Below are 24,208 nucleotides of genomic sequence, written 5' to 3'. Positions count from 1 at the left end.
CAACTACTGAAGCCCGCATGCCTAGAGCCCGTGCTCTGCAACAAACAGTAGCCCCCTGCTCACTGCAAGTAGAGAAAGCCCGCACGCAGCAACGAAGACCCAATGCAGCCAAAAATAAATTAATTATTTAAATAAATTAAAAAAAAATTTACCACCTCGTGCATCTAGCCAGCTTTCTTCTTATCCCATGGGTGCTCAGCCCTAACGCTTGAACCCACCATCACCATCATCACCACCATCATCACCACCACCACCACCATCATCATCATCATCACCATCACTACCACCATCACCACCATCATCATCACCATCACCATCATCATCATCATCATCACCATCATCACCATCATCATCATCATCACCATCACCACCACCATCATCACCATCACCATCACCACCACCACCATCATCATCTTCATCATCACCACCACCACCACCACCATCATCACCATCACCACCACCACCGCCACCATCATCACCACCACCACCACCATCATCATCATCATCACCATCACTACCACCATCACCACCATCACCATCATCATCACCATCATCATCATCTTCACCATCACCACCACCATCACCACCACCACCACCATCATAACCACCAGCACCATCATCATCACCATCACCACCACCACCACCACCATCATCACCATCACCACCACCATCATCACCATCATCATCATCATCACCATCACCACCACCATCATCACCATCACCATCACCACCACCACCATCATCTTCATCATCACCACCACCACCACCACCATCATCATCATCATCACCATCACCACCACCATCATCACCATCATCATCATCATCACCATCACCACCACCATCATCACCATCACCATCACCACCACCACCATCATCTTCATCATCACCACCACCACCACCACCATCACCACCACCACCGCCACCATCATCATCACCACCACCACCACCATCATCATCACCATCACTACCACCATCACCACCATCACCATCACCATCATCATCATCACCATCATCATAATCATCTTCACCATCACCACCATCACCACCACCACCACCATCATAACCACCAGCACCATCATCATCACCATCACCACCACCACCACCACCATCATCACCATCACCACCACCACCACCACCATCATCACCATCACCACCACCATCATCACCATCATCATCATCACCATCACCACCACCATCATCACCATCACCATCACCACCACCACCATCATCATCTTCATCATCACCACCACCACCACCACCACCACCATCATCATCTTCATCATCATCACCATCACCATCATCATCACTGGGAAGTCTTCCTATATATCCTTTTCCATCTCTTTTTTAGCAGTTATTACACAGGTAAGGTTCTGGGAGGGAGAGGGGATTGAGGGTGGTAAACTGTTGGGGTATTTGCCTTGAGCAGGTTGAGTTGGGTGGTAATGGCCTTGAGCTGGGCCAGGCCATTGCTGTGAGTGTCCAGGGGCTGGCCCTCCCCACAAATTGTACTTGGTCTAGAATAGCTGAAGCTGGGTTCAGGGAAGACACGTGGGGGAGACTCCCTTTCAGTTCTTTTGGAACCTCCAGCCTTCCTTCTTGGCCTACCTGGCTTCTGAATAAATAGAATGTCTGGCCTTTATTTTATGTAACCCAGAGAGCAAAATTAGAGTACCCTTTACCTGTGAGTACTGAGAGTGGGAAGGCTTGAGTTAACACCAGATTCTACCATTACTAGTTACAGAACAGGGATTAGGTTCTTATCTTATCTTAAGATTAACTTATCGGAATGTCAGTTTCCTCATCTGTAAGATGAGAATCATGACACCTACATTATTCGATAGTTGTGACAATCGGATGAGAGAATATGTATGAAGGCCCCGGTAGGCTGTAAAGCTGGGCAGGAAGGCACTAACTGAGATGCCACATGTCAGGCATTTGGCATGGTGCCTGGTGTGCAGATAGCACTCAACAAATGGTATGTGATAATGATGATGATGACGATAATTCTATCAATTCTCTTCATCCCTGTAAAGGGGTCACTGACACTCCCTTTCTTAGCTGCTTTGTCAGCTGTCTCGAAGCAATCTACATGCTCATTTTGTTTCTTCCTGGAGGAGGCAGCGAAAGAAAAGGGGCACAAGGCCCAAAGCCTTCTGCAGGCAGACAGCTGACTCAGGGGGGCTTCCCCAAGGTCTCCTGGCCTCCAGGCTTCCCCTCCCGGCCACTGGGAGCTCCTTCTCTGTGGCTTTCAGGGACGTCTGACAGGGCTGGCTTCAGCCTAGAGCCTGGGCTAGTTTTGTTCTTTTTTCAAGTTTGGAGGCCAGGAGGGTGGGGGTCTCTCTGGCAGCTGAACTAAAAGCCCAAAACACCAGGGGAAAAGAAAGGAAGGAGGGGGGGGAAAGGGAAGGAAAGCAAGCCGATAATTTCCTCGAAGGATAAACATCCGATTTTTTTTCCTCACCCAAAATAAACATGCTGGCCACAAGGAATTAAAAGCAGAAGAGAGGAGGATGTGTCTCGATTTGGGGCTGCTCTAGGAAGCTGACCTGCTATTTATGCTGGCCTTGGGCACCGACCGGAGCTGCCAATTACACTCCGGGTCCGGTGGGGTGGGTGCTGCGGGGAGAAGGGCCCAGAGAGAGGGAGGTTCACACACACTCAGAGAGTCCCTTCCAGGGCTGCCTTCCATGACACTGCAAAGGGACCCTTCCTTTGCTGCTTCTTGTAGCTCTGCCGACAAGCCTGCCTGGTGGCGTAGAAGGGAGTAGGGAGTTCCTGCTGCCTGGACTGGCGTCAAAGGCCCTTCTGTAGCATAAGAGCTTGCTGTCCATCACCTGGGCGGGGAGCTGAATCTATCGGTGTGGGGCAGTAGGGGGGCGGCTGCACCATCCAATCCCCTCCCATCACAAACTCCATCTCCCACCTCCTGGTGTTCTTCAGATACCCGTCACTAAAATCTTCCCACTAGTCAAGAGTGTGCTGGGCTGGGCTGAGGGGTTGGCCTGGGCCCCTTGCCTTCCAGCTAATGCGGGGCATGCCTCTAGGAAGGTAATAACCCTGGGCCCAGGTGCGGCCTGCCCCTTTCATCTGGGGATCTCAGGCACTTTGCATGCATGAGTCACCTGTCTTGCTGTTTTCTAGCCAAGGAGGTGGGGAGTAATTAACTCTCGGAGGGAAACTGAGCAGAGGGGCTTGTTGAGGGGGTAGGGGTGGGGCTGAGGGGACTGGAGTTGAGGGTAGGGGAGTTTAGCCTATGAATGAGACCATAGCAGAGAGGTGCCTCTAAGGGGGTTTTGGGTGGGAAAGCCAAGAGACCTTCAGAGAACGTCCAGGGGCAGTCAGGACGCTGAAAATCCCTTCCTTGCAGACACCAAGGTGTTTCTTCACAGCTTTCTAAAAGCATAAGTCAGATGACGCCCCCTCTCCCCTCCAGTCTACTTATCATTCCACAATTCCTCAGCGCTTTCAGGGTAGAGTCCAAAACGTGAACATGGCTGCAAGGCCTGGCTTGTTCTTGTCTTTGTCTATCTGTCCAGGTGGCCATGATTTTGGCCTTTCATTGCCCCCATCAGCCACGGGGGCTTGGAGGTGTCATTTCTCCTCTTTGCCCCCTGTCCCCACTCATCATTCACCCTTACCCCACTTCTCAGCCTTGAAGTTAAACATCACTTCCTCAGGAAGAAGAGAGTTTTTGTTTTTTAAGTCAGCAGGCAGCCTTCTTTTATTTATTTTTATTATTTATTTATTTATTTTTGGCTGCCCTGGGTCTTCGTTGCTGCGTGCGGGCTTTCTCTAGTTGTGGTGAGCGCGCTTCTCATTGCTGTGGCTTCTCTTGTTGTGGGGCACGGGCTCTAGGCGCAGGGGCTTCAGTAGTTGTGGCTCGCGGGCTCTAGAGTGCAGGCTCAGTAGTTGTGGCGCAGGGGCTTAGTTGCTCCGCGGCATGTGGGATCTTCCCAGACCAGGGCTCGAACACGTGTCCCCTGTATTGGCAGGCGGATTCTTAACCCCTGCGCCACCAGGGAAGCCCAAGAAGAGGGCTTTTTGAGCTTTACCACCCCCCACCCCCCATCACAAAGCGCGTTGCCTTTACACCTTAGAACACTTGCCACATTTGCTGGAATTTGCTTGTGGTCATCTGATAAAGTTTGCCCTCCTGTAGTAGTCTGGAAGCTCCAAGAAGCAAGCCTCCTGTTGGGCCTGCCCTGGTCATACATGTCACCCCAGCACCTGGCAGGAGGTCAGGCACATACCAGGTGCTGACAATGTTTGTTAAATGAATGTCAGAGCTGGAAAGGACCATGGTGATAAACCAACCACCCCCTGCCTCTTCTTCCTCAATTTCACACCTGAGGAAGCAGAATTTTAGAGAGGATAAGTGACTTGCTCAAGGTCACACGGTGCCTCAGTGATCGTTCAGGGCTAGAGATCCCCCTGCCCGCCTGTCCATCCTTCCCACCCCACTTCCCACCCTCCCCCCCTCCACTTGCATTTACAGGAATGCCCCAGGCCCCAGTGCTGAACATCAATTGATTTCCTCCTCTTGGTTTTAGAAGGAGGACAGGTTTGGAAACAGAACATCCAGCCATTAAGCCCTGGATCATTTTTTTTTTTTTTATTCGGAAGAGAAAGGGTTTCATACCCGGAGTGGGTTCCAAACACAGACCACGGGTGGTGAGTACTGTGCACACACCTGCAACGTGAAGCCTGAGGTCTGGCGGGCAGTTATCTCGGTTCAGGTTTGTCCTTGGGCTCACTGCTTCCTCCCGGAGCCTGGTGATGCAGCGTGTCCTGGTAATTCTGGGTCATGAACTGGGTGCTGGCTTCAGGTTCGCCCAGGTGGAAGCGGCTCAGAAATCTGTCCATATTCCAAGAGCCTGGAAGGACAAACAGACCACAGGGAAGTAGTGAGAGAGAACCGTGGACTTCAGAGCTGGAAGGGGCCTGAGAGGGAGGCCAGCTGTGGGGAGCAGAGAGAGGAGGAGGCGGCCGTGGCCATCGGTCTGAGGGGTGCCCTCTGGCTCCTGGCTGCAGGGGCAGTCTCTGGATGTTAGCAGCGTCTGGGAAGGACGCTTCCTGGAGGACAACGGGGATGGCCTTTGGTCGGTTTCTCCAGGACTTTATTTGGCAGAACTCTGCCTTCTCACTCGTACGCAGAAAGGAAATGCCCAGTCAGGTTGGCTGCCCATTTTCTCCACCCACCCCTCTTTTCCTGCAGGCTCTCCTGACTGAGGCCTGAATGCTTCTTTTCTTCATACCTGGTCAGCCCAGTTGCCGGGGCTGAGCTTGGCAGAAGCGTCTATGCCGTTCTTCCAATCTCCTCCCCAGAAGCCCGGCCACCTCCCCCGGCGTCCCAGGAGACCTTGTGCGACAGGGTTCCTTCCCTGGCTGTGGCAGAGGTGAGAGGCAGGGCATAGGGCCAGGCTGCTTCTCCCTGCCCTGAAGACCTGGATCCTGGAGGGGAGCGGAGTGTGGGCGAGACATTCCCGGCCTGGACCCTGGGGAAGTCCAGTGGGTGCCCAGGTCAGAGGGGCCCTCCTCGGGGGAAGAGAACACAGGGGCATAGGGGGAGGTGCATCTTCTGGGACAAGTGTGAACAGGCCTAGCAGCAGGGCAAGGAGAGCGAGGCCCCAGGCACGGGGGAGAGGCTGAGGGAGGCAGTCAGAGGCATATTCCCATGCTCTTGTTTCCCAAACCCTGGGCCTCAGGCACCCTCGGTGGGTGGTTGTCAGGTAAAATACAGGTTGCCCAGTTCAACTTGAATTTCAGAGGAGCAACGAATACTCTGTTAGTGTAAGTATGTCCCACATATTGCCTGGGCCATACTTATACTAGCAAATTGAATTGGACATCCTGTATTTATTTATTTATTTATCACCATCACTGCCCGCCCCCTGGGTTTTTTTCCCCTAAAATCTAGCAGCCTTCCCTGGCTGGAGGGAGTACTAGGGGTAGAGCCTGCCTGGAGTAGAGCTAGACAGTGGCTGATATAGCCTGAACCAATGGAGAACAGTAATCTCTAACACACGGAGAGCAGGAAGTGAGGGGCTGGCAGCCTAGATTCCTCCCTGAGCCGCCCCTTTACCCACCTGTGGTCCTTGGTCTACACCCACCTCCATTTTTAGCAATGGAGAAGGCAAATCCCCTCTACCTGCCCCCCTCCCACACCCCCAGCTGTTTGCATTTCAAAGATTGTCTCAAGGAGAGGACAATTTTTAAACCAAAGAAACAAAACAATGATAATAATAATAATAATAATAGCAATAACACGGATATAGTGCTTCCTATGTGCCAGGCACAGTTCTAGGAACTCCACACATATTCACTTAATCCTCACAAGGGGAGACTATATTTATTCCTAGTGCACAGATGGGATGGTGGTGCTGAGGGTGCCTGAGGCCCAGGGTTTGGGAAACAAGACCAGGTTCCGGTGCGGAAGCTTCTCAGGGGCATGGATGGGGGAGAGGACCTCTACGGGTTCCCTCAGGTCTTATCTGGCTGTAATTGTGAATGTGGTTGTGCATTCAAATTGGGCCTTTGAGGGCCTAGAAAATAGGTGCTTCGGGAGTTCTCTTGGGGGAAGGGCTGCATGGGATGGGCTGCTGCTGGGCTGTAGGACCCAATGCTGGTGATTTTCCACTAGAATGGGATGGAGGGAGGGAGGGAGAAAGGAGGGAGCAGGTACTCGCCTGGCTGTGGCCTTTGCACCCAGGGCACCCAGCGGACTGGAAAAGAATTGTAGTAACACGACCCTGGGAAAGTGTGTGTGTGTGTGTGTGTGCGTGTGCGTGTGTGTGTGTGCATGCTTGTATATGTGCGTGTGTGTGTGCCTGCATACCAGGGAAAAGGTCATGGGTGAACTGGCGCATGGCGGGCACGGGGACAAGGGGGCCTTCCCCACGGAGCAGGGCAGGAAGGAACCTGGTGGCAGGGAGGGAATTGAAACTCATCACGAGATCAGAGCAAGTTGACGGAAAGAAATCCCCTGCACCCAGGGAGACCTTGCTCCCCTCTCCCAGCAGTCTGCTCTCTTGATTGAGCTAGGAGTGCCCGGGGGGCCTTGCAGCTGCTTCCGGGTCCCATTTCCAACAACGCTGGGGTCCTTGGGCAGCTCCGCAAGCCCGCCCCATCGCTCGGGAGACGGGGCCCAAGTGCCGCCTGGCTGCTAGCCTCTGCGGCCTCCTCCCCTGGCTTGGCCGTGACTCCTTACACCTCCGTTTCCTGCCACAGAGGGCAAGAGGAACTGACCCTGTGCAAGTTCTAGAAGGAAGAGGGGTGAGTCAGGCCCTCAGGGCTGTGTGGGGAGAGACGAGGAGTTTGGAGGCTGTGGCTTTTGCGGTCGCCGCTTTCTGTGGAAAGCCCCATCCTGTACGGCACTGCCCGGGTCCCTGAGCTGCAGGGGTCTGCTGCCATGCAGGAAGAGGGCGGCGCTGCTGCCTGTGCTCGGGCCACTCCCCTTGTACCCTGGACCCACCCTGGATGGGCTCTTCCTGGGATGAGGGCAGGAGTGGTGAGTACACTTCAAAGGCCTCTGTGGCAGGAGGCCTCCGGCCACAGGGAGGAAGGAGGAGGGTGTCTCCTGAGCCAGTGGCTGGAACACAGAGGCCTGGGCTCTTCAGGGCAGGGTTACCGCATATGATGTGCAGGTGGGTCCCTGCACAACCCTAGGGGGTGCTGCTTCCATCCAGCTAAGCCATACGCAGAGGCCATTTGCTCACTTACTGGCCGGTACTGATGGGGAAGATGTTAGAGGTTAGAGATGTTCCAGACCTGGGCCCGGAGGCGGGGAGCAGGGGAAGTTAGGTCACCTCATCTAAAGCCGTGGGGAGTGGGTGTTCTGAGCCTGATCTCTACGAGACACTGGGAGGGGGTGAATGACCCCTGTCATCAACAACTGGGAGGGAGGCTTCATAGAGACTCATCCTCTAAGTTTGAGTCCTGGGGACTGCAAGGCTGGAATGTTCGGGAATGGCCCTGGGACAGCTCCTGAACAGTTCATCTCTTCACCCCCGGCCTCCCAGATCTGTGGGGCTGGCTTACCACTGCTTGGGAGTGGCTCATCACACGGGCTGGACCACTCCCATTGGGCCTATCAGGGTTAAGAGGTATCCAAGAGACTGAGAAGGGGATGCTACACCCAGTCTAGCAACCCCCAGCCACCCCAGGATTCGGGAGAGCTGGGTAGACAGCACCTGGGCTAGAATTCAGAAGCTCTGAGCTGGAGGGAAATCTCAGACCCTGGGATCCAGGCCCCCCAACACTGACAGCTGCTTCCGGGGTCTGCCAGGCATGGGGGAGGGTGGCTTTATCCAGGCGCCACTCCTGCCCTCTACGAGTTTATAATATAGGACAATTAACAATGGACTAATAAGAAGCTAGGCCTTCGCAGGGTGGCCTCAGCCAGCAGCACAGCGTGCAACCCTGGCAGACGAGGTCCTGACCCAGCAGTGGTCCTGGAGTCTCTCCAGCAGTCCTACTCTTAAGACTTCCAACAGCACAGGACAGCGTTCCCTTGTGTCCTTGCTCCCACCTGACTTGTCATCTGGTCCTCAGTGGGCCCTCAAGCGTCCCCCTCTCGCTGGGAGGGAGGCCCCCATTTGGGTGAGCTGGGAACAAGGGGTGGGTTCTAAGCCTTCGGATGGGTCCCCTCAGCCTCTGCTGGGACTCACGGTGCCCGGCGCCTGGCCTGGGGCCGCCCTGTCACCCCAGGCCGGGAGCTGCGTCTAACCAAGGCAGCCAGGCTCTTCCCTGGCCTCTCCCTGCCCTCCCCCTGCCCTCCCCCTGTGCAGGGACACAAGTGCTTCCTGGCAGGGGACAGTGGCCCTGAAGAAAAGATAAAAACGGAACACCAGCCTAATAAGCGTCCCGCTGAGCGCCTGGCTCAGGTCTGTAATTTGTCTGACGCTTCGTGGGGCTGGCTGCGGTGATGGGAGTGCTGATGCCTTTCTGCTGAGATTAATGATGTCCTGGCGGTGGTGGGCGGGAGGCCCGAGCCTTTTATTTTTTGTGCCATTAAATGACATCCAGAGACTTCCACTCAGGAGCTGAAAAGCCCTCGTTCCATCACATCCAATTACTTCTGGAGGCTATTTGCTGAGGGGCTGATCCCGCTGGCTCGAGAGGCTTGGGGCCGAGGGGACCACTTTGACTTTGGCGGGAGTGAGGTTGGCGGGGGGATGCCAGGGGGATTTTCCGAGGTGGGGAGGGGTTACCTCCGGCTCCTCTGGAGAGGAGAACCCAGGAGAGCTGGAGAGCGGAAGTGCCATTCCTAACTATCCAGTAAGTGGATCACCCAGGCCTCCTCCCTCCGCCCTGTGGCTGGGGGCAGGGGTGGGGAAGGGAGCTAGAAGAGTGGAGACTCGAAACGGTCCATTTCGCCCCCAGTTATCAATTCCAGCATTCGGTGGTGGTGACGGCTGGCTGGAGTTGCGGGTGAAATTTGGGGATTTTCTGTGGTTTCCCGATGACCTGTTCAATACAGATTTGGGCAGTTGATGTTGGGATCGACTGGGGCATGTTCTGGAAGAGGGCTGCCTGGGGCCTGTGGAGATGGCAGGCGGTTCCTAGCCAGGGCGCCTGTCTGACAGCTGCCCCCATCTGGGCCGCTGCCAGGCCCCCAGTCCTACCCTCTCTGCCAGGTGGGTGGGGTGCTTCGGAGGCAGAAGAGGGCTGCCTGACACAAGCCCACACGGTGACTCAGGGGCTGGGCCCCGGGGGCTCCTGGGGCCTGGCCAGGTGAACCACCATGGGAGGTCATGGGGGGCGGGAGAGGGGCTGTTCGGCAGTGGGCTGCATGTGTTTGTGTCTGTGTGTGTTGTGTGTGTTTGGGTTGGGCTGGTCTCCAGGCGGGGCCCCCTTCCCTGCTGCTTGGCCTGCACTGTGCCTCTCCTCACTGCCACCAGGCCTGGTGGATTTCCTCCCAGCCTTGGTCGCTCCGCGTGCTGCCTCCTACTGTTGACGCTGCTTGGAGCTCGGCTGCCTTCACGCCCTCGGCCCGTGCTTTCAAACATTTCCCCACGGCGCCCCTTATCTCAATCACCCACGGTGCCCCGCAGGCCTTTAGACGCCACAAGCAGGACTTCAAGCCCACTGCGTGGCAAGTCTCCGCCTGTCCCTCCTCTCTGACCCCTGTGGGTGGGTGGCTCGCCCAGAAGCTGTTCAGTTCAGCTGCCTGTGGTGCTGGGGAGCAGATTCTCACTGCCTGGTCCGGAGCCCAGGGACCCTCCTCTGCCCGCCCCCGCTCCCCCATCCCATTCTGCAAGGAGCAGTCCCTCTGCAGGTCCCCGAGGCCAGCCTATGGAGGCGAGACCGAGCCTGGCGTGGCCTGTTGGCTCCCCTGGCTCTGCGGCACAGTTCTGGGCTCACTCACAGCCTTCGAGAGGCTTCTGGATTGAGTTGTGGCACGGAGGGGATTCCCCTGGCTCACCCTCGAGGAGCGTGACGCGGGCTCGTGATCCCCCTGGGCGAGGCGCTGAGGTGAGGCACGGCACAGGCCACAGCTCCCGGGACTCGTGGTCCCCATGCGGCGCTGGGCTACAGCCCTCCTCCAGGGGAGGGGTGTGTGGGTGTGTCGCTGAGGCCACCCAAGGCAGCGGGACAGCTTTTCTCCCTCTCCGTCCCCACACCAGGGCCCAGAAATCTGGTGGTCGGGGTTGGGGGAGAGGGAATGTGGGTGAAACGGCTGCAAAGAGACTTTTGCCCCGGAAAGCAGAAGGAAGTGAACCTGCTATTAACTGCAGACCCTCGGTCAGGCAAGCCACTCACTGTTCTGGGCTCCGGTCTCCTCCTTTGCCCTGGCGAACAGTGGCCGCTGTGCTGCCCACCCCACATGGTCGGGCAAGGGGCAGGTCCGGGAGGGGCAGGGCAGGCTGGCGGAGAGGCTGGGCGTGCGCGGCCCCGCTGGCTCGGCGTTGGGACAGGGAGGGTGTGGACACCGAAATCGTCATTTGTGGGCACGGTGCTCACAGAAGCGGCTGCCTACGCAGGTGTTAAAGGAACTTGACCGTGAGGTGTGTTTGTGAATGTGGCATGTGAGAATGTGCAGATCCGTGTGTGTGTGCGTGTGTGTGTGTGTGTGTGTTTGAATGGGCACACGTGGGTGTGTCCCCTATACAAACACTCATTGATTCAAAGTCCAAAGTGGGGACTTCCCTGGCAGTTCAGTGGTTAAGACATCGCCTTCTAGTGCAGGGGGTGCAGGTTCGATCCCTGGTCGGGGAGCTAAGATCCCATGTGCCTCGGGGCCAAAAAACCAGAAAACAAAACAGAAGCAATATTGTAACAAATTCAATAAAGACTTTAAAAATGGTCCGCATCAAAAAAATCTTTAAAAAAAATAAAAAATAAAGTCCACAGTGGGCTGAGCCCAGAAACAGGTGGCAAAAAAGGGAACGTAAGACCAGAGGTGAGCTCGGGGACTTCCCTGGTAGTCCAGTGGTAACGAATCTGCCTTCCAGTGCAGGCGCTGGGTTCGATCCCTGGTCAGGGAGCCCACGTGCCACAACTAGAGAGAAGCCCCTCACCGCAACGAAGAGCCTGCGTGCCGCGATGAAAGATTCCCCGTGCCACAACTAACACTTGACACAGCCCAAAAAAAAAAAAATACTAAAAGCAACAAAAGAAAAGATAGAGGTGAGCTCTTCCCTCCAGGAATCTCTCTGGTCTCATGGTAGAAGTGGGACCCAGGCAAGAGAAAAATGTAAAGAAATACAGAAGAGAGAAAAGCAGGTAACTGAGGGCGTACAACAGGGTGTTTTGTGAGCCTGTGAGAGGAGCAGGAGAGGGCAGGGTAGGGTCACCGACTGAGAGAAGGTGGCCCTGTGGCGTAGTTTTGAAAGGCGCCACGGACTGGTGTCCTGAAGGTGGGAAGGCGGTCCCGGTTTGGGGCAAGGGGGAAAACGTTCTGCCCGGGTCGGCCGGCAGAAGCAAATCAACTGTTGAGTGAGAAGGTGGGCAGGTTGACGTGAATGAAGAAGCAGGAGTCAGTGGGCATCCTGGCAGCGTGTGGTTCAGAAGGGTGTGAGCCAACGCAGTGAGTGTGGACCCTCTTCAGACATGGCCCCTCAAAGCATTCGGCTGGTTCCTCTAGAACCTGGAAGTCTGGAGGACAAATCCAAGGCTGCTGTGAGGAAGATGTGTAGAGAAAACATCGTGAATCCCAGATGAGCCCAGAGGCCTTATTCTAGGCTTTGGGTGTGGAGGGCGGGAGCAGGGGGATTGGGCGTGGGGGAGGGGAGTTAACTTGGAGGTCGAGGGTGCAAGTCCAGTGTATTACAGGCCCGAGATAATGCCACAACTCCAAATTTGGGAAGGTGAAGTGTCGCCTTTGGGACAAATAGTGAAACTGGGCCAGCCCTTGTCAGAGGGCACCAGTTCAGGTTCTGTCGGCTTCAGTGTTCTCCCCCATTTGGGATGTGGTCATGCTTGAGCTATGTGACTATCTCCCTCCACTCTCTCTGTGAGCTCCTAGTATCTGCAGAGCTACACCAGGTGACTCCATACATCCACGGCAGCAGGGATGTATTTCTGTACCCATAGCGCCTAGAACGGGGCCTCACACATACTTGACACTTAGCGTCATCTGACTGAACGCAGAGGGCATTGGTGAACCATGCCAAGCGTGGTGGGGAAAATGGAACGGGGAGGAAGGAGCTGTGGATTTGAAAGGCAGGATTTTGTAAACTAGGAGCAAGGTGGCTCCAAATCCGCTTGCAAGGTCCCTGCTGTGGTCCCGGCGGCCCCGTATCTGATCGAAGACCTCTACTCAAAAGCGTGTGGGGTTGGTAGGGTGAGTCACACCCTAATTTGTCTGGCAGAACTCGAAGGTGGGAGAGCTCGGTGAGCTGGGAGCAAATCTGTTCAGGGTCATTCACTGGTAGACCAAGTAGTCCAACCCCTAGTCTTGATGATGGAGAAATTGAGGCCCAGAGATGTGAGGTGGCTTGTCCCAGGTCACATGGTGAGAGTTTGAATGTCAAGATCTTCCATTTGCTGACCCCTTGTATGTCATCCTGGGGTCACAGGACAAAGAGGAATCCTGGAGAGGGCTTCAGTCCCCGGTTCTGAGCAATTCCACCTCCCCCACCCCGACCCCCAACACAGTCATACAAGTTCAATGAGAATAATCTCATGCTCCCTTCTCATCCTAAACTTGTCATACACGACTAAGTCCCAGAGAGAGAGGCAACCCCACAGGACTGGGTCAAGTTAACCACCCTCCATGGGTGCCCTTCTAGCTGGGCTCCTGCATACTGACCTCTCGCCCGCAGCCTCCGGACGTTGTTCCTGCTCGTTCATCCAGGGGTCACCTAACCAAGGTTGGCTATGGCACGCATACCCTGGGACTCCCCACCTCCCTCCATGGAAAGAAAACTAGATCAGGGCTTCCTTGGTGGCGCAGTGGTTGAGAGTCCGCCTGCCGATGCAGGGGACACGGGTTCATGCCCCGGTCCGAGAAGATCCCACATGCCGCGGAGCGGCTGGGCCCGTGAGCCATGGCCGCTGAGCCTGCGCGTCCGGAGCCTGTGCTCCGCAACGGGAGGGGCCACGACAGTGAGAGGCCCGTGTACCGCAAAAAAAAAAAAAAAAAAAAAAAAGAAAACTAGATCAAAGTAAGCCCCAGGGTCCACACTTCTTTTCAGGGCTCCTCATCCTGGCCTCCTGAGTGCTGGTCCAGCCTGGCGCAGCTGGAGACCCCCCAGCACCGTGCAGGTGCTTCAGAGACCGCCAAGGCCTTTGGAATTCCGCCATTGCGCATAGGCTGCTTCTGCTGTTACAGTCGCCCCTTGGGTTCATCCACACCACACGTCTCTAGGCCTCTGGAGGCCTCCTGTCCTCTCGCTCTGGTCCCTCCTGCCTACCACTCCAGCGCCGTCATCTCTAAAGAGTGGCTTTTGCATGTCACTTCTCCTGCGAGCAATCTCCAGCAGCTCTCCAGGGCACCCACCAAAGTCACAGCTGTGCCGAGCTTCTGAGATCCTCCACAGCCTTCTCCCACTTTCTCCTTTCATAACCATCACAGGGGGCCTCCTTCTCACTTTTTAAAACAATCTTTGCCTCTGCAGTTTCCCCAGCCCAGAGCTCCCTTTTTCCTTCACTCTCCTCCTGGCCCACGCCCGGCCTCCTCCAGGTAGCCTCAGGATCATGTGGATTTGTAGATCATCTAGATCCAACCCCTCATTTTCTAGAGGAGGAACCTGAGGCCCAGAGACATTAGCTGACTTGCTTAAAAGTCAAATCACTAGCTAGAGACTGGAAATCAACATATCCTCACCTTGCAGGAAAATACCTTTCACTCTTCCTGGCTGAAGAGGGTGTGTCATCCTGGAGGGAAAGGGATCCTGGGAAGGGACAGGACTGTCCCTAAGTCCACGTGATCTCCAGTTGTCCATACAACCAGAGACGCAATTAAGTGCTTAATTATACGGCGCTCTGCATCATTATTTAAGTGTTTCCAAAGGAGATCGTAAGCCTCTTGAAGGCAGGGAGCTTTCCCTGTGCCCTGGATTGTGTTCTCTCCAAAGCCCTTAGTACGGGGCGCGTGGAAGGCGTCACGTGGTATGGCTGGAACCCCGGCCAGAGCTTTCATCCGTGAGAATAATTTTATCATCTCCATTTCTGGCAGCAAACGAAACAGCATGGAAGCCAAAGGGACTCCAGGGGCAAGTCTGGTTCCTAAGTTTTCATGTGGATGGAAGGGGGGTGGCCATGGGAGTGCACGACCAACCATAGTCTGGGCTAAGATCCACAGGGACTAATAATGAGTTTCAGGCCCGATGGGTCTCCAGCTTCCCTGCCTGCTGTTGATATCATAGGAAAAGCACCCATGGCTCAGGAGGACGAGCCATGGCAGGGGTGGAAAAGGTCTCTGGTGCACACGCCCCTTTTCCACCTCTGCCCCTTTCACTACTCCTCCAGGCATCACCTAACGCTCCTTCCCCCTCCATCCCGCCCTCTGAGAGCACTCGGTCCTACGGAGGCGCCTTCAGGGGACTGTTGTGACCCTGACATTTAACGTGGTGATCAGAGGTACTGCCCTAGTTTATGCGACTCCCACACGTGCGGGGAAGCATCGTGGGCTGAGGTGCTAGTTTCCAGCCCCCGGAGATCACAGTGCTTGGACTGGCGGAAGGGGCTTCATGATGAGACAGGGACCCAGGGACTTGGAGAAATTGATCTTCACCTGGGCAAGATACGTTTTTCTTTCCTTTCTCTCTTTGTATCCACACTTGAAATGGTGTCTTGGGCAGAGCCATTTAAACAGATTTACGGATTGGCAAGGTGCTGGGGGCACCTGGGGAAAGGTTCAGCAGTGGAAATGTTGCAACAACTCCGCTTCTAGGGCAGTCCAGAGCCTCCTGTGATTGGTGGCCCGTGCTCAGCACATCTGAAGGGCTCCATGCTCCCCTCCTCTCCTCCGGGGCCTGGGGCAGTAGGCTTGTAACAGTGCTTTCTCTGGCTTCCCAGTGGGTGGAGGTTGGTTAGGGTCACTGGGTGAGAGGAAATGGCTGATGACACCCACCCACCCTCCTGTCAGCCTGGGGGATGTGCCCGTTGTGCTCCCAAGTTGGCATTTGTGCATTCCGCATTCTCTTCCTTCCCTCATCTGGGGGGAGGGAGGTGGGGTGGGTCATAGAGTGCACAGGGATTGCTATATTTCCCACTTTCTTGAAGAGAAACCTAAGGCTCGGAGAGGGGGCATGGCCCACACGGGGTCAGGTGAGTCACCTGTGGCATCGGCACTGCAGGAGCCAGGTGTCCTGGGCTCCCCAGCTCCCCAGCTCTGGTGGTAGGAGGACCAAGGCCAAGCAGCCTGGGTTAGCCATTGGGAAGCTATGGGAAATGGGTCCTCTGAAGAGTGCCGGGAGGGCTGTTCAGAGAAGCCAATGGAGGGGGCATGGCCAGGGAAGTCTTCACCCCACCACTGAGATGGCACAGAGCAATTAACGACCATTGAAGACAGACCGGCAGGGTGGCATTCCATGGCCCTCTTGCCCAGATCAGACTCAACTCTAGGGTACAATTACCTGCAGAAGTGGTGTGGGGTAGCTGCCTGCACATGCCATTTGAAACTACTGGGGGAGGGCTTCCCTGGTGGCGCAGTGGTTAAGAATCCGTCTGCCAATGCAGGGGACACGGGTTCGAGCCCTGGTCTGGGAAGATCCCACATGCCTCGGAGCAACTAAGCCCGTGTGCCACAACTACTGAGCCCGTGTACCACAACTAGTGAAGCCTGTGCGCCTAGAGCCCGTGCTCCGCAACAAGAGAAGCCATCGCAATGAGAAGCCTGCGCCCTGCAATGAAGAGTAGCCCCCGCTTGCGCAACTAGAGAAAGCCCACGCGCAGCAAGAAGACCCAATGCAACCAAAAATAAATAAATTAATTAAAAAAAAAAAAAAAAGAAACTACTGGGAGAGATGCTTCTCTCTTAGGCTCCAGTTACTCCCTTTGGGACTCTGCCTTATAGATCCACCTACCCCGCTGAAGCCACCATCTAGGACGATGGAACTTCTAGGGGGAGACCATATCTGATGCCAACATCTCTTTGAAGACACTCATCCCGGTTTATTCTCAAGAAACACCACCCTTTGACTCCACCTCCAAGGCTCACGGGTATGGTCAAGGTCCTGACTTCCCCATGAATTCATGAAGCATCCACTTCCACCCCAGAATTCATCCTGGCTTTGAAGGATGGGAAGGCCTTACCTCGAGTTTTGTTTTCTTTAGGAAGGAGAGAGATGGTCTTTCCTTCCTGAAGATAGACGAAGAACTGGTAGCGATGGAAGCCACTTTGTGCTGGTGGGGAAGGAGGCTGGTAGGCTGTGGGTAGAAAAATGAGAGAGCACCCTCATGGGTATCCAGGGTATCCAGAAAAATGGAGCCCACCGCTCCACATCCCACAGTACCCAGGGGTTCCTGGCTATTCTGGGCAGGGGGAAAGAGAATCATTCTTGGTCCTTTTCACGGACCCCTCCTGGGGTCCCACCCTCTGCAAACCACTAGGATTTATCTTTGGCAGGATCTCGTCTTCAGCAGCTTCATTTAAGAAGCACCTTATCTGGGGTGGCGGGAGGAGGAGGTGTGGGCTGGTTGAAGGTCTTGGGTGCTGGCCGGGCTCTTGGGCCTTTCTGGGCCAGCGGGTGTTGGCGTTGTCCTCTTTTTGCTTTAGTCTGTCCTGATGGATGTCCTCCCTCAAGAGAAACTCATCTTCCTCTGCGAGTGTTTTTGGCAGGAGATTTTTATTTATTTTTTCAGCATTTCCTTATGAACTCAATCCCCAAAGAAGCCAATTTCTTGGCTGGATCCGGAGGATCTGGAAGTGGTTACGGGGGTGGGTGGGACTCGGTTCAAAGGTTTGATCATGGAAGCTGTAGGATCTGGGTGCTCGGGGCACCGGGAGCCGACGCAGGCTCTTCCGGAGGAGAATGCCTATCTCCCTTCCTTTCGCTCTTTGTGCGGGAGGTACTCTTTTTCAGGGGAGATGCAGGGTGGGGACATCTCTCATCCTTCCCCCAAGTCTATGCAGGGCCTTGGGGTTTTGCAGGCCGACTTTCGCGGGCCATTCCAGCTGGGCCTCCTTCCAAGAGCGTGGGCCTCTTCCTCCCCCCTTTGCTCCCTTCATCTCCCTTTCCAAGGAGCCAAGCATCTTCCTGGGGGTGGGTGGGGATGAAGTGTTTGCAAGGAGGATGCTGGGGGGAGGGAGTACCGGTACACTGTGGCCCCCTCCCTCTCCTGATCGTTAGACAAGAACCACTTGCTGCTCAGAGCTGTGGAAGCGTTCCTCGTGGTGCACTTCTGGCCACTGGGGCCTCCGGAGTGCCCACAGCCAGGGGAATTCCTGACTATTCATTTCTCCCTGGGTTTTTGCATTGCAGAGCAGATGTATGTGTGTGTGTGTGTGTGTGTGTGTGCGCGTGTGTGCACGCCCGCAGAATGAGAACAGCACAGGGTGTGCCAGGAGCCATGTGAATTTGTGTGAATTGGGGTCTCCGCTGGGGTGGGTGCAGGTGTTGGCGGAGCCGATGGGCATGGGAGCTGAGGCTGTTTTGGAGGGTCTCTGTCAGCGCGTGTGTACATGTGGGTAAACTGATGCTTTTTTACAAACACTGCCAACCAGTGAGGGAACTCAGTGGTTCTATGCAGCTGAGAATTTATCCTCGGGGGAGAGAGAGACGCAACCCCCTCATACTAGGACTTTCCTGAAGAGGTCTCCCTCCAAAAGTAGGGATGAGGAGAAAGGGAAGGGGGACACACTTGCTGAGCCACGTCTCAGGGCCAGGTCCTGGCTAAGCACTTTCCCTGTGACATCTCCCTAATCTTCACCACAACTTGGTAAGGTGGGTGTCACGGCCATTTTCTGGATGAGGAAACTGAGGCTCTGAGAGGTGAGGTCAGGCCGACGGTCAGTGGTGGAGCTGGGCTTTGAATCCAGGCCCATCTGGTGCCCGAGTCCACGTTGCTTTACGGAACCATGATGCTCGGTTGGTTTTTCTTGCTCAACCCTTTGCCAGAGGCCAGCTCACCACCTGAGCACCCCCTTCAAGTTGAGTGGAGGGCATGCCCTTGCTGGCGGGATCCCAGAGGGAGGGGAGGTGGGGAGCTGATGGTGAGAATGGGGGTGGGAAGAGGAGGGCATCAGAGAAAAGGGAGGTCCACGCAGCCACTCGCAGCCACATGGTGGGACTGGGGCAGGGGAAAGAGAGAGGGGGCAGAGGGAAGAGAGCTGCCTGCCAATCCCATGGAGTGGGGGCGGTTCTAGTTCTGGGTTCTCTCCCAGCGGAGCCCTGCAGGTTACTGTGGGCTCCATTCCTTACTGGTTGTGTGACATGGGGCAGGTGGTTCTGTGCCTCAGTTTCCTTCTCTTTAAAATGGAGATATTGATGGCAGCGACCTTAAAAGGCAGTTGTGAAGATAAGATCAGAGCGTCCAAGTAAACTGCTGGCTGAGCGCTTTGCACACGGTGAAGCGTCCACGTAAAGTTGTATCGCTGTGATTCTTGTAATCACCCTCACTGCCCTGGCTGGGGGGAAGGGGCGCTGGAGGGTCTTACTCACGTGATAACTCCTGGCCCTGAATCTTCCCCTTCTTCATGTCAGCGCCCTGAAAATAAGAGACAGGCACAGGCGAGGGTCACTCCTGGGGCAGCAGGAGGCCATGCCATCACGCTTAGTCCAGGTGGGCCCTGCTGAGTTCTTTCTCTCGGAGGGAGTAGGCTGGAAGAGGAGGAAGCTGTCCGGCTGTCCTGGGGGACGCTGCCAGAACGGGCCGTGGGGTTTGGAATGGTGCCTTGCGGGTCTGGGGAGACAGGACAGGTGCAAACATTGCTGAGGGTGGCCTGGTGGCGAGGGATGGACCCCTGATCTCTGGAGAGCCTGACAAAAGGCTGCCCCACTCTCACCCTCTGTGCCCCCAGGCTGGGCCCAGGACGCACCTCTGGGGCCTGTGGGGTCTGGTGAGATCCAGGGCGGGGCTGACCATCCTCGCTGCTTGCCCATCCTCTCGGGTTCTCTTTGGGGCCTTCAGAATACTCGGCCAACGGCTGCCTGAGCAGCCAGAAGGGCAGGGAAGGGCCGGAGGAGGCCGGGCTCCCTGACTCGGAGGCACCTACTTCCCCCAGCCTCGACCGGACTCAGCCCAGCACCCTGGGCCGGTGGGACAGCTTCGGTTTCCCTCTTTCTCTTCCTCCCCCTCCCCTCCCTTCTCCCCTCTGCTCAGTGTCTGTGGGATCATGAGGTGATCCCGGGGCGTGGGCGGGGGGACGCGGGTGCTAATTACTGTTTGTGCAGGACCCGGAGATGCTCAGATGAAAGGCGCTGGAGCTGGGGCCCTGGTTTTGTGCCACAGCTCAGGGCGCCATGCCAGGGAGCCCTGCGGCCCCTCGGTGTGGGGTTTCATAGCCTTAATGATGGTGATTAGCCTGGCTCTTCACTGATTCTGCCGACACCTACGTGTGCCCTGGCCACCTTTACACTGAGCCCTTGTGGTGCAGCCCCTGCTCTTTCCCCTCGAGAGAGGTGCTCAGGGTGGAGATGGGGGGCGACGGGGATGGGGGAGCGTGAGGCTTCTTCTCAGTTCTCTGTGGAGATTCTCAGACTCACCTGGGTGACCCAAACCCTAGTGTGGTTGACTTTTTACCAAATGTAAGCCCCTCCCCGCATTCCAGAGCCTCTCCCCCACCATTCTCCTCTTTAGGCGGCAGCCTGCCCTCTGGCTGTTCTCACTTCGGGCCTTTTTTTTTTTTTTTGCGGTACGCGGGGCTCTCACTGCTGTGGCCTCTCCTGTAGAGGAGCACAGGCTCCGGACGCGCGGGCTCAGCGGCCATGGCTCACGGGCCCAGCCGCTCCGCGGCATGTGGGATCTTCCCGGACCGGGGCACGAACCCGCATCCCCTGCATCGGCAGGCGGACTCTCAACCACTGCGCCACCAGGGAAGCCCCCTTCGGGCCTTTTTTTCCAGAACGTCCCTCTCCCCCAGGCTCCTCTGTGTCCATCTAGGTTAACTTTGGTCGGAGGAGGGGCAGGAGACTGCAGAAGGACGGACCGCCCCCCCACTTTGAGCCCCCCTCCCTGTTTCCTTCACGTCCTTTGACATCCCTGCCCCTTCCCTCCCCCTGCTCAGGAGCGTCCAGGAGCCCGTCAGACGCAGCAGAGCGCGCTCCCTCTGCCTGGCCTTCCCAGCACAGCCCCCTTCCCCACAGTATCAGGCCGGGGTGTGGCCAGGAGGCACTAGGGTGTCTGGACGGGGCGGGAGGCACGGAGGCCCCTCCCCTGGATACCCGTCTCTCTCGGGAGAGGCGGGGAGGGCCCTAGGCCTCGCAGCCACTCTCCACAAATAGGTCTCTGAAGCCCAGCCCAGCCCGGCCCGGCCTCCTCTGCCTTCCCAGCCTCCCCCTCATTCCTTTCCAAGTCATCCCGGCCAGCGGTTTGTTTAAACAAAACAATAGCAACCTAAGCCGCCTGTTTCTTTTCAATTCCCCACAGGCTCTGGTCCCACCCAGAGTGATAAACAGGCCTCTCTCCTGGTGAGAGCGCAGGGAGGGTTTGAGGGTGCGGATGGGCCCTGGGCCCGTGAGGTCAGAGCAGTGTGGAAAGTCTGATGGCAGCCTTGGTCAGGGTGGAGAGGCTCTCCGTCCCTCCCTTTCACTCCGGGGAGTCTTTTCTCCCCGACTGGGGCCAGCTTGGCAAAGACGCACGCAAAGCCTTGGATTCGTCAGTAGAGCTGGCGGCCCTGCCTGCCCGCCTTCCCCTGCCCGCTGCCCCTGAGCTCAGCTGAGGCGGCTGCCGCCGGCCCCGAGCAGAGGGCACTGATGGCTTTGAGAGCCTTTAGGGTCTCTCCGGAGCTTGTCCCATGGACAGGTGCTGGTCCTTGCTGGAAGGAAGAGCACAGAGTGGAGGCTCTGGGGAAGGCCCAGGCCGTAGAAGGGCTCCCTGAGTGTGGTCAGCACGGCTGGTACGTACCCGCGTTGGGCTGAATATTGGCGAAGCTCCCTCTGGGCCATAAATCTTCCCTCCTTGGTCTGTCCTTGGGGGCCTAAAATTTCTACCGCAGAATCAATACCTGGTGGGGGACTCAGGAAACTAAAGCCAAAGGGTGAGAAAGTTGAGTCCCCAAGGTCAGACGACTTGTCCAGAGACTTACGAGCAGTGAGTGGGAGAATCCCAGAATGTTCCAGGAGGAGGGGGCCCCAGGCCCTTCGACCTTGGACCTGCAGTGCTGACCTGTGCCTCTTCTAGGACATCATGACCGTCCCATCCCTCCTCTAGGAGGCGTTCTGGGGAAGACCATTATTAACGTACACAGATATCACCCAGAGGTCTGGGGCTGCTGTGGAAGTGGCCTACCTTTCCCCTCACCCCATGTGAAAACGTGAGGTCTCCTAAAACATCTTCGTGGCTTGGTGTGTCACATGTAGCCTGAAGTCACCTTAGAAAACTGGAAGCCTCTGGGGACGGGAGAGATTCAGGGACGTTTTGAAGGCAAGAGGGGGAAATCTATCGTTCAGAGCACTTCCCAGGGTGACTGGGCTGAGGGGAGTGCCCTGAGGGTGGCGATGAGCCCAGCATTTGAGGACCAGACCCCATACCTGTCAAGTCTGAGCACAGCAGAGCTTTAGCAGGAGAGCCTCAGGAGGGGAGGGGCTGCCTCACCTCCACCCCCTCCCCAGGCCCCAGGTACGCTGCTCCTCTTGGGCACCGGGCACAGACAAAACTTCCTTTCCCTTACTATAGCTAAGACAGGTGGACATTTTCAAAAGGAACTTGTCTAAATGCTGATTTTAAAAAAGAAATCATGGCCTAAATGACAAACGGTATAAAAATAGTTGGGTTTCTAATCCTCAAGACCACTGAGAAGCCCAGGATGGGTTTTTCAGGAATCAGGACAGAAGCACCGGAGGTGTTTGGTCAGTGTGCTTTGGGAGGATGTCCCGGGCCCTTCTAAGACACAGGGACTCGGTGGCCTTGGGAGAGCATCTCCTTTCCTTACCAGCATCCTCTGGAAATGGGGAGCCTGATACCCATCACCCTCTTAGCAAGGAGAGGGGAAGAAGGGGCACAAAATTGCTCAATGAGACCCTTAACTGCTCAGGATATAAGACAGTCTCTCCTTTTTCTTAGAAGTTGGTGCCAGATGTGTGCATGTGTGCATACGTGTGTGCATCCGTGTATGTACACGTGCATGTGTGTGTCCATGGCTTCCTGGCATGGGAATTAGCACAAATTATTCTAATTGCGGAGAAGAATCTCAACTCTATGGACCCTTTGCAGGAACTTCCTGGTTTATAGAACACGAGATTTCTTTTCCAGCTCTCTCCCATCTCAAGAACCCATTGCTGGCTTCCCTGGTGGTGCAGTGGTTGAGAATCTGCCTGCCGATGCAGGGGACACGGGTTTGAGCCCTGGTCCAGGAAGATCCCACATGCCGCAGAGCAGCTAAGCCTGTGCGCCACAGCTACTGAGCCTGAGCTCCAGAACCTGTGAGCTGCAACTACTGAGTCCACGTGCTGCAACTACCAAAGCCCGTGCGCCTAGGGCCCGTGTTCTGCAGCAAGAGAGGCCATGGCCGTGAGAAGCTCGCGCACCGCAAGGAAGAGTAGCCCCCGCTCACCGCAAATAGAGAAAGCCCGCACGCAGCAACGAAGACGAACACAGCCAAAAATAAACAAAAATAAAATAAATAAATTAATATATATATAAAAAAGAACCCATTGGGTCTTGTTAAGCTAGTTTGGAACTGGCACATGAGATGCTTAAGAAAAGTTGAGGTTCAACGGAGAATCACAGCAACTGCATTCTTGGACCAGGGCGATGCAGACTGTCGCACCAGAGTTGTTCTGAGTGGCTTGTCTCAGAGCAAGTAAAGAGCACAGTGCTGGAAGCTGGGAGCTGCCCCCCCGACCCCCCATCCTACATTTGTAATGAGCTTTTAGGGTTTATTCTCCAGGGCACTGTCCAACCAATGGATCTCATAGCAGCCCTTGGGTGGGATGGGCAGAGATTGGTCTCCCCATTTGACCGGAGAGAAACACGGAGAAGCTTCAGCTTCTCAAGGTCAGGGACTATGTCCTCTCCATCTTTGTAGCCCTTAGGATGCTTTGCACACAGTAGGGGTAGTAGATGTTATCCATGCCCTGGCCCATCCCCTGGCTCACTGGCTCCACTTTCAATCTGCTTCTCCTGGTCCAGGGCCAGCACTGGCTTCCCGAGCTCACTTCACCCCCTGTGCATTAGGGCAGGTGTGCTGGGGCGTTAATGTTCCCTGGCAACAGCTCTTAACCAATGGCTGATGGGAACTGGTGCGTAAGTGCTCCAGGTACCCCCAGTGGAACTTGTTTGCTCCTGAACCTTCCTTGGGTGCCTGTCTTTTCCTGTCTTACCCGCTGCCTTACTGGTGCTCTCTTGTGTCCCCTTTAAAATAAACTACTTGTACTGATATCCTTGTCTCAGGCTCTGCTTCTGGGGGACCCCAAGCTAAGACAGTAAGGGTCCAATAAACATCTGTGGGATGAATGGAGAGATGAGTGAAGGCTTTGTCCAAGGTGTCCTAGGCAGCTGACTCTTGGTCCTGGCCTCTTCTGATGAGACCTCACTGCTGCTGTCTGGACCTGGATCCTTCTGCCCTCCCGGGCCAGACCCTAGAGTTCCCTGACAGAATTGGTCCCTGATATATCAAGCCCTTGGAAAACCACAAACAGATGAGCCAACTAGATGAAAG

The 24,208-nt window shown here is 55.8% G+C and overlaps 1 protein-coding gene across 1 annotated transcript in view; it reads right to left on the bottom strand.

Moving 5' to 3' along the window:
- Positions 1–4,585: 4,585 nt before the first annotated feature.
- Positions 4,586–24,208, bottom strand: part of PEBP4 (phosphatidylethanolamine binding protein 4) — a 230,009-nt gene continuing 210,386 nt past the window's right edge. Inside the window, exons 5-7 of the mRNA XM_004270660.1 lie at positions 19,050–19,095; positions 16,702–16,815; positions 4,586–4,874 (exon numbers count right to left, since the gene is read on the bottom strand). Coding sequence (XP_004270708.1) covers positions 4,723–4,874; positions 16,702–16,815; positions 19,050–19,095 — 312 coding nt within the window. The 3' untranslated portion in view covers positions 4,586–4,722. The remainder of the gene's footprint in view (positions 4,875–16,701; positions 16,816–19,049; positions 19,096–24,208) is intronic.

Source organism: Orcinus orca, chromosome 6 (assembly GCF_937001465.1).
Source record: "Orcinus orca chromosome 6, mOrcOrc1.1, whole genome shotgun sequence".
In the NCBI taxonomy this organism is placed as follows: Eukaryota; Metazoa; Chordata; class Mammalia; order Artiodactyla; family Delphinidae; genus Orcinus; species Orcinus orca.
The sequence above is the reverse complement of the archived record's forward strand: the minus strand, read 5'-3'. Positions and strand labels throughout refer to the sequence as shown.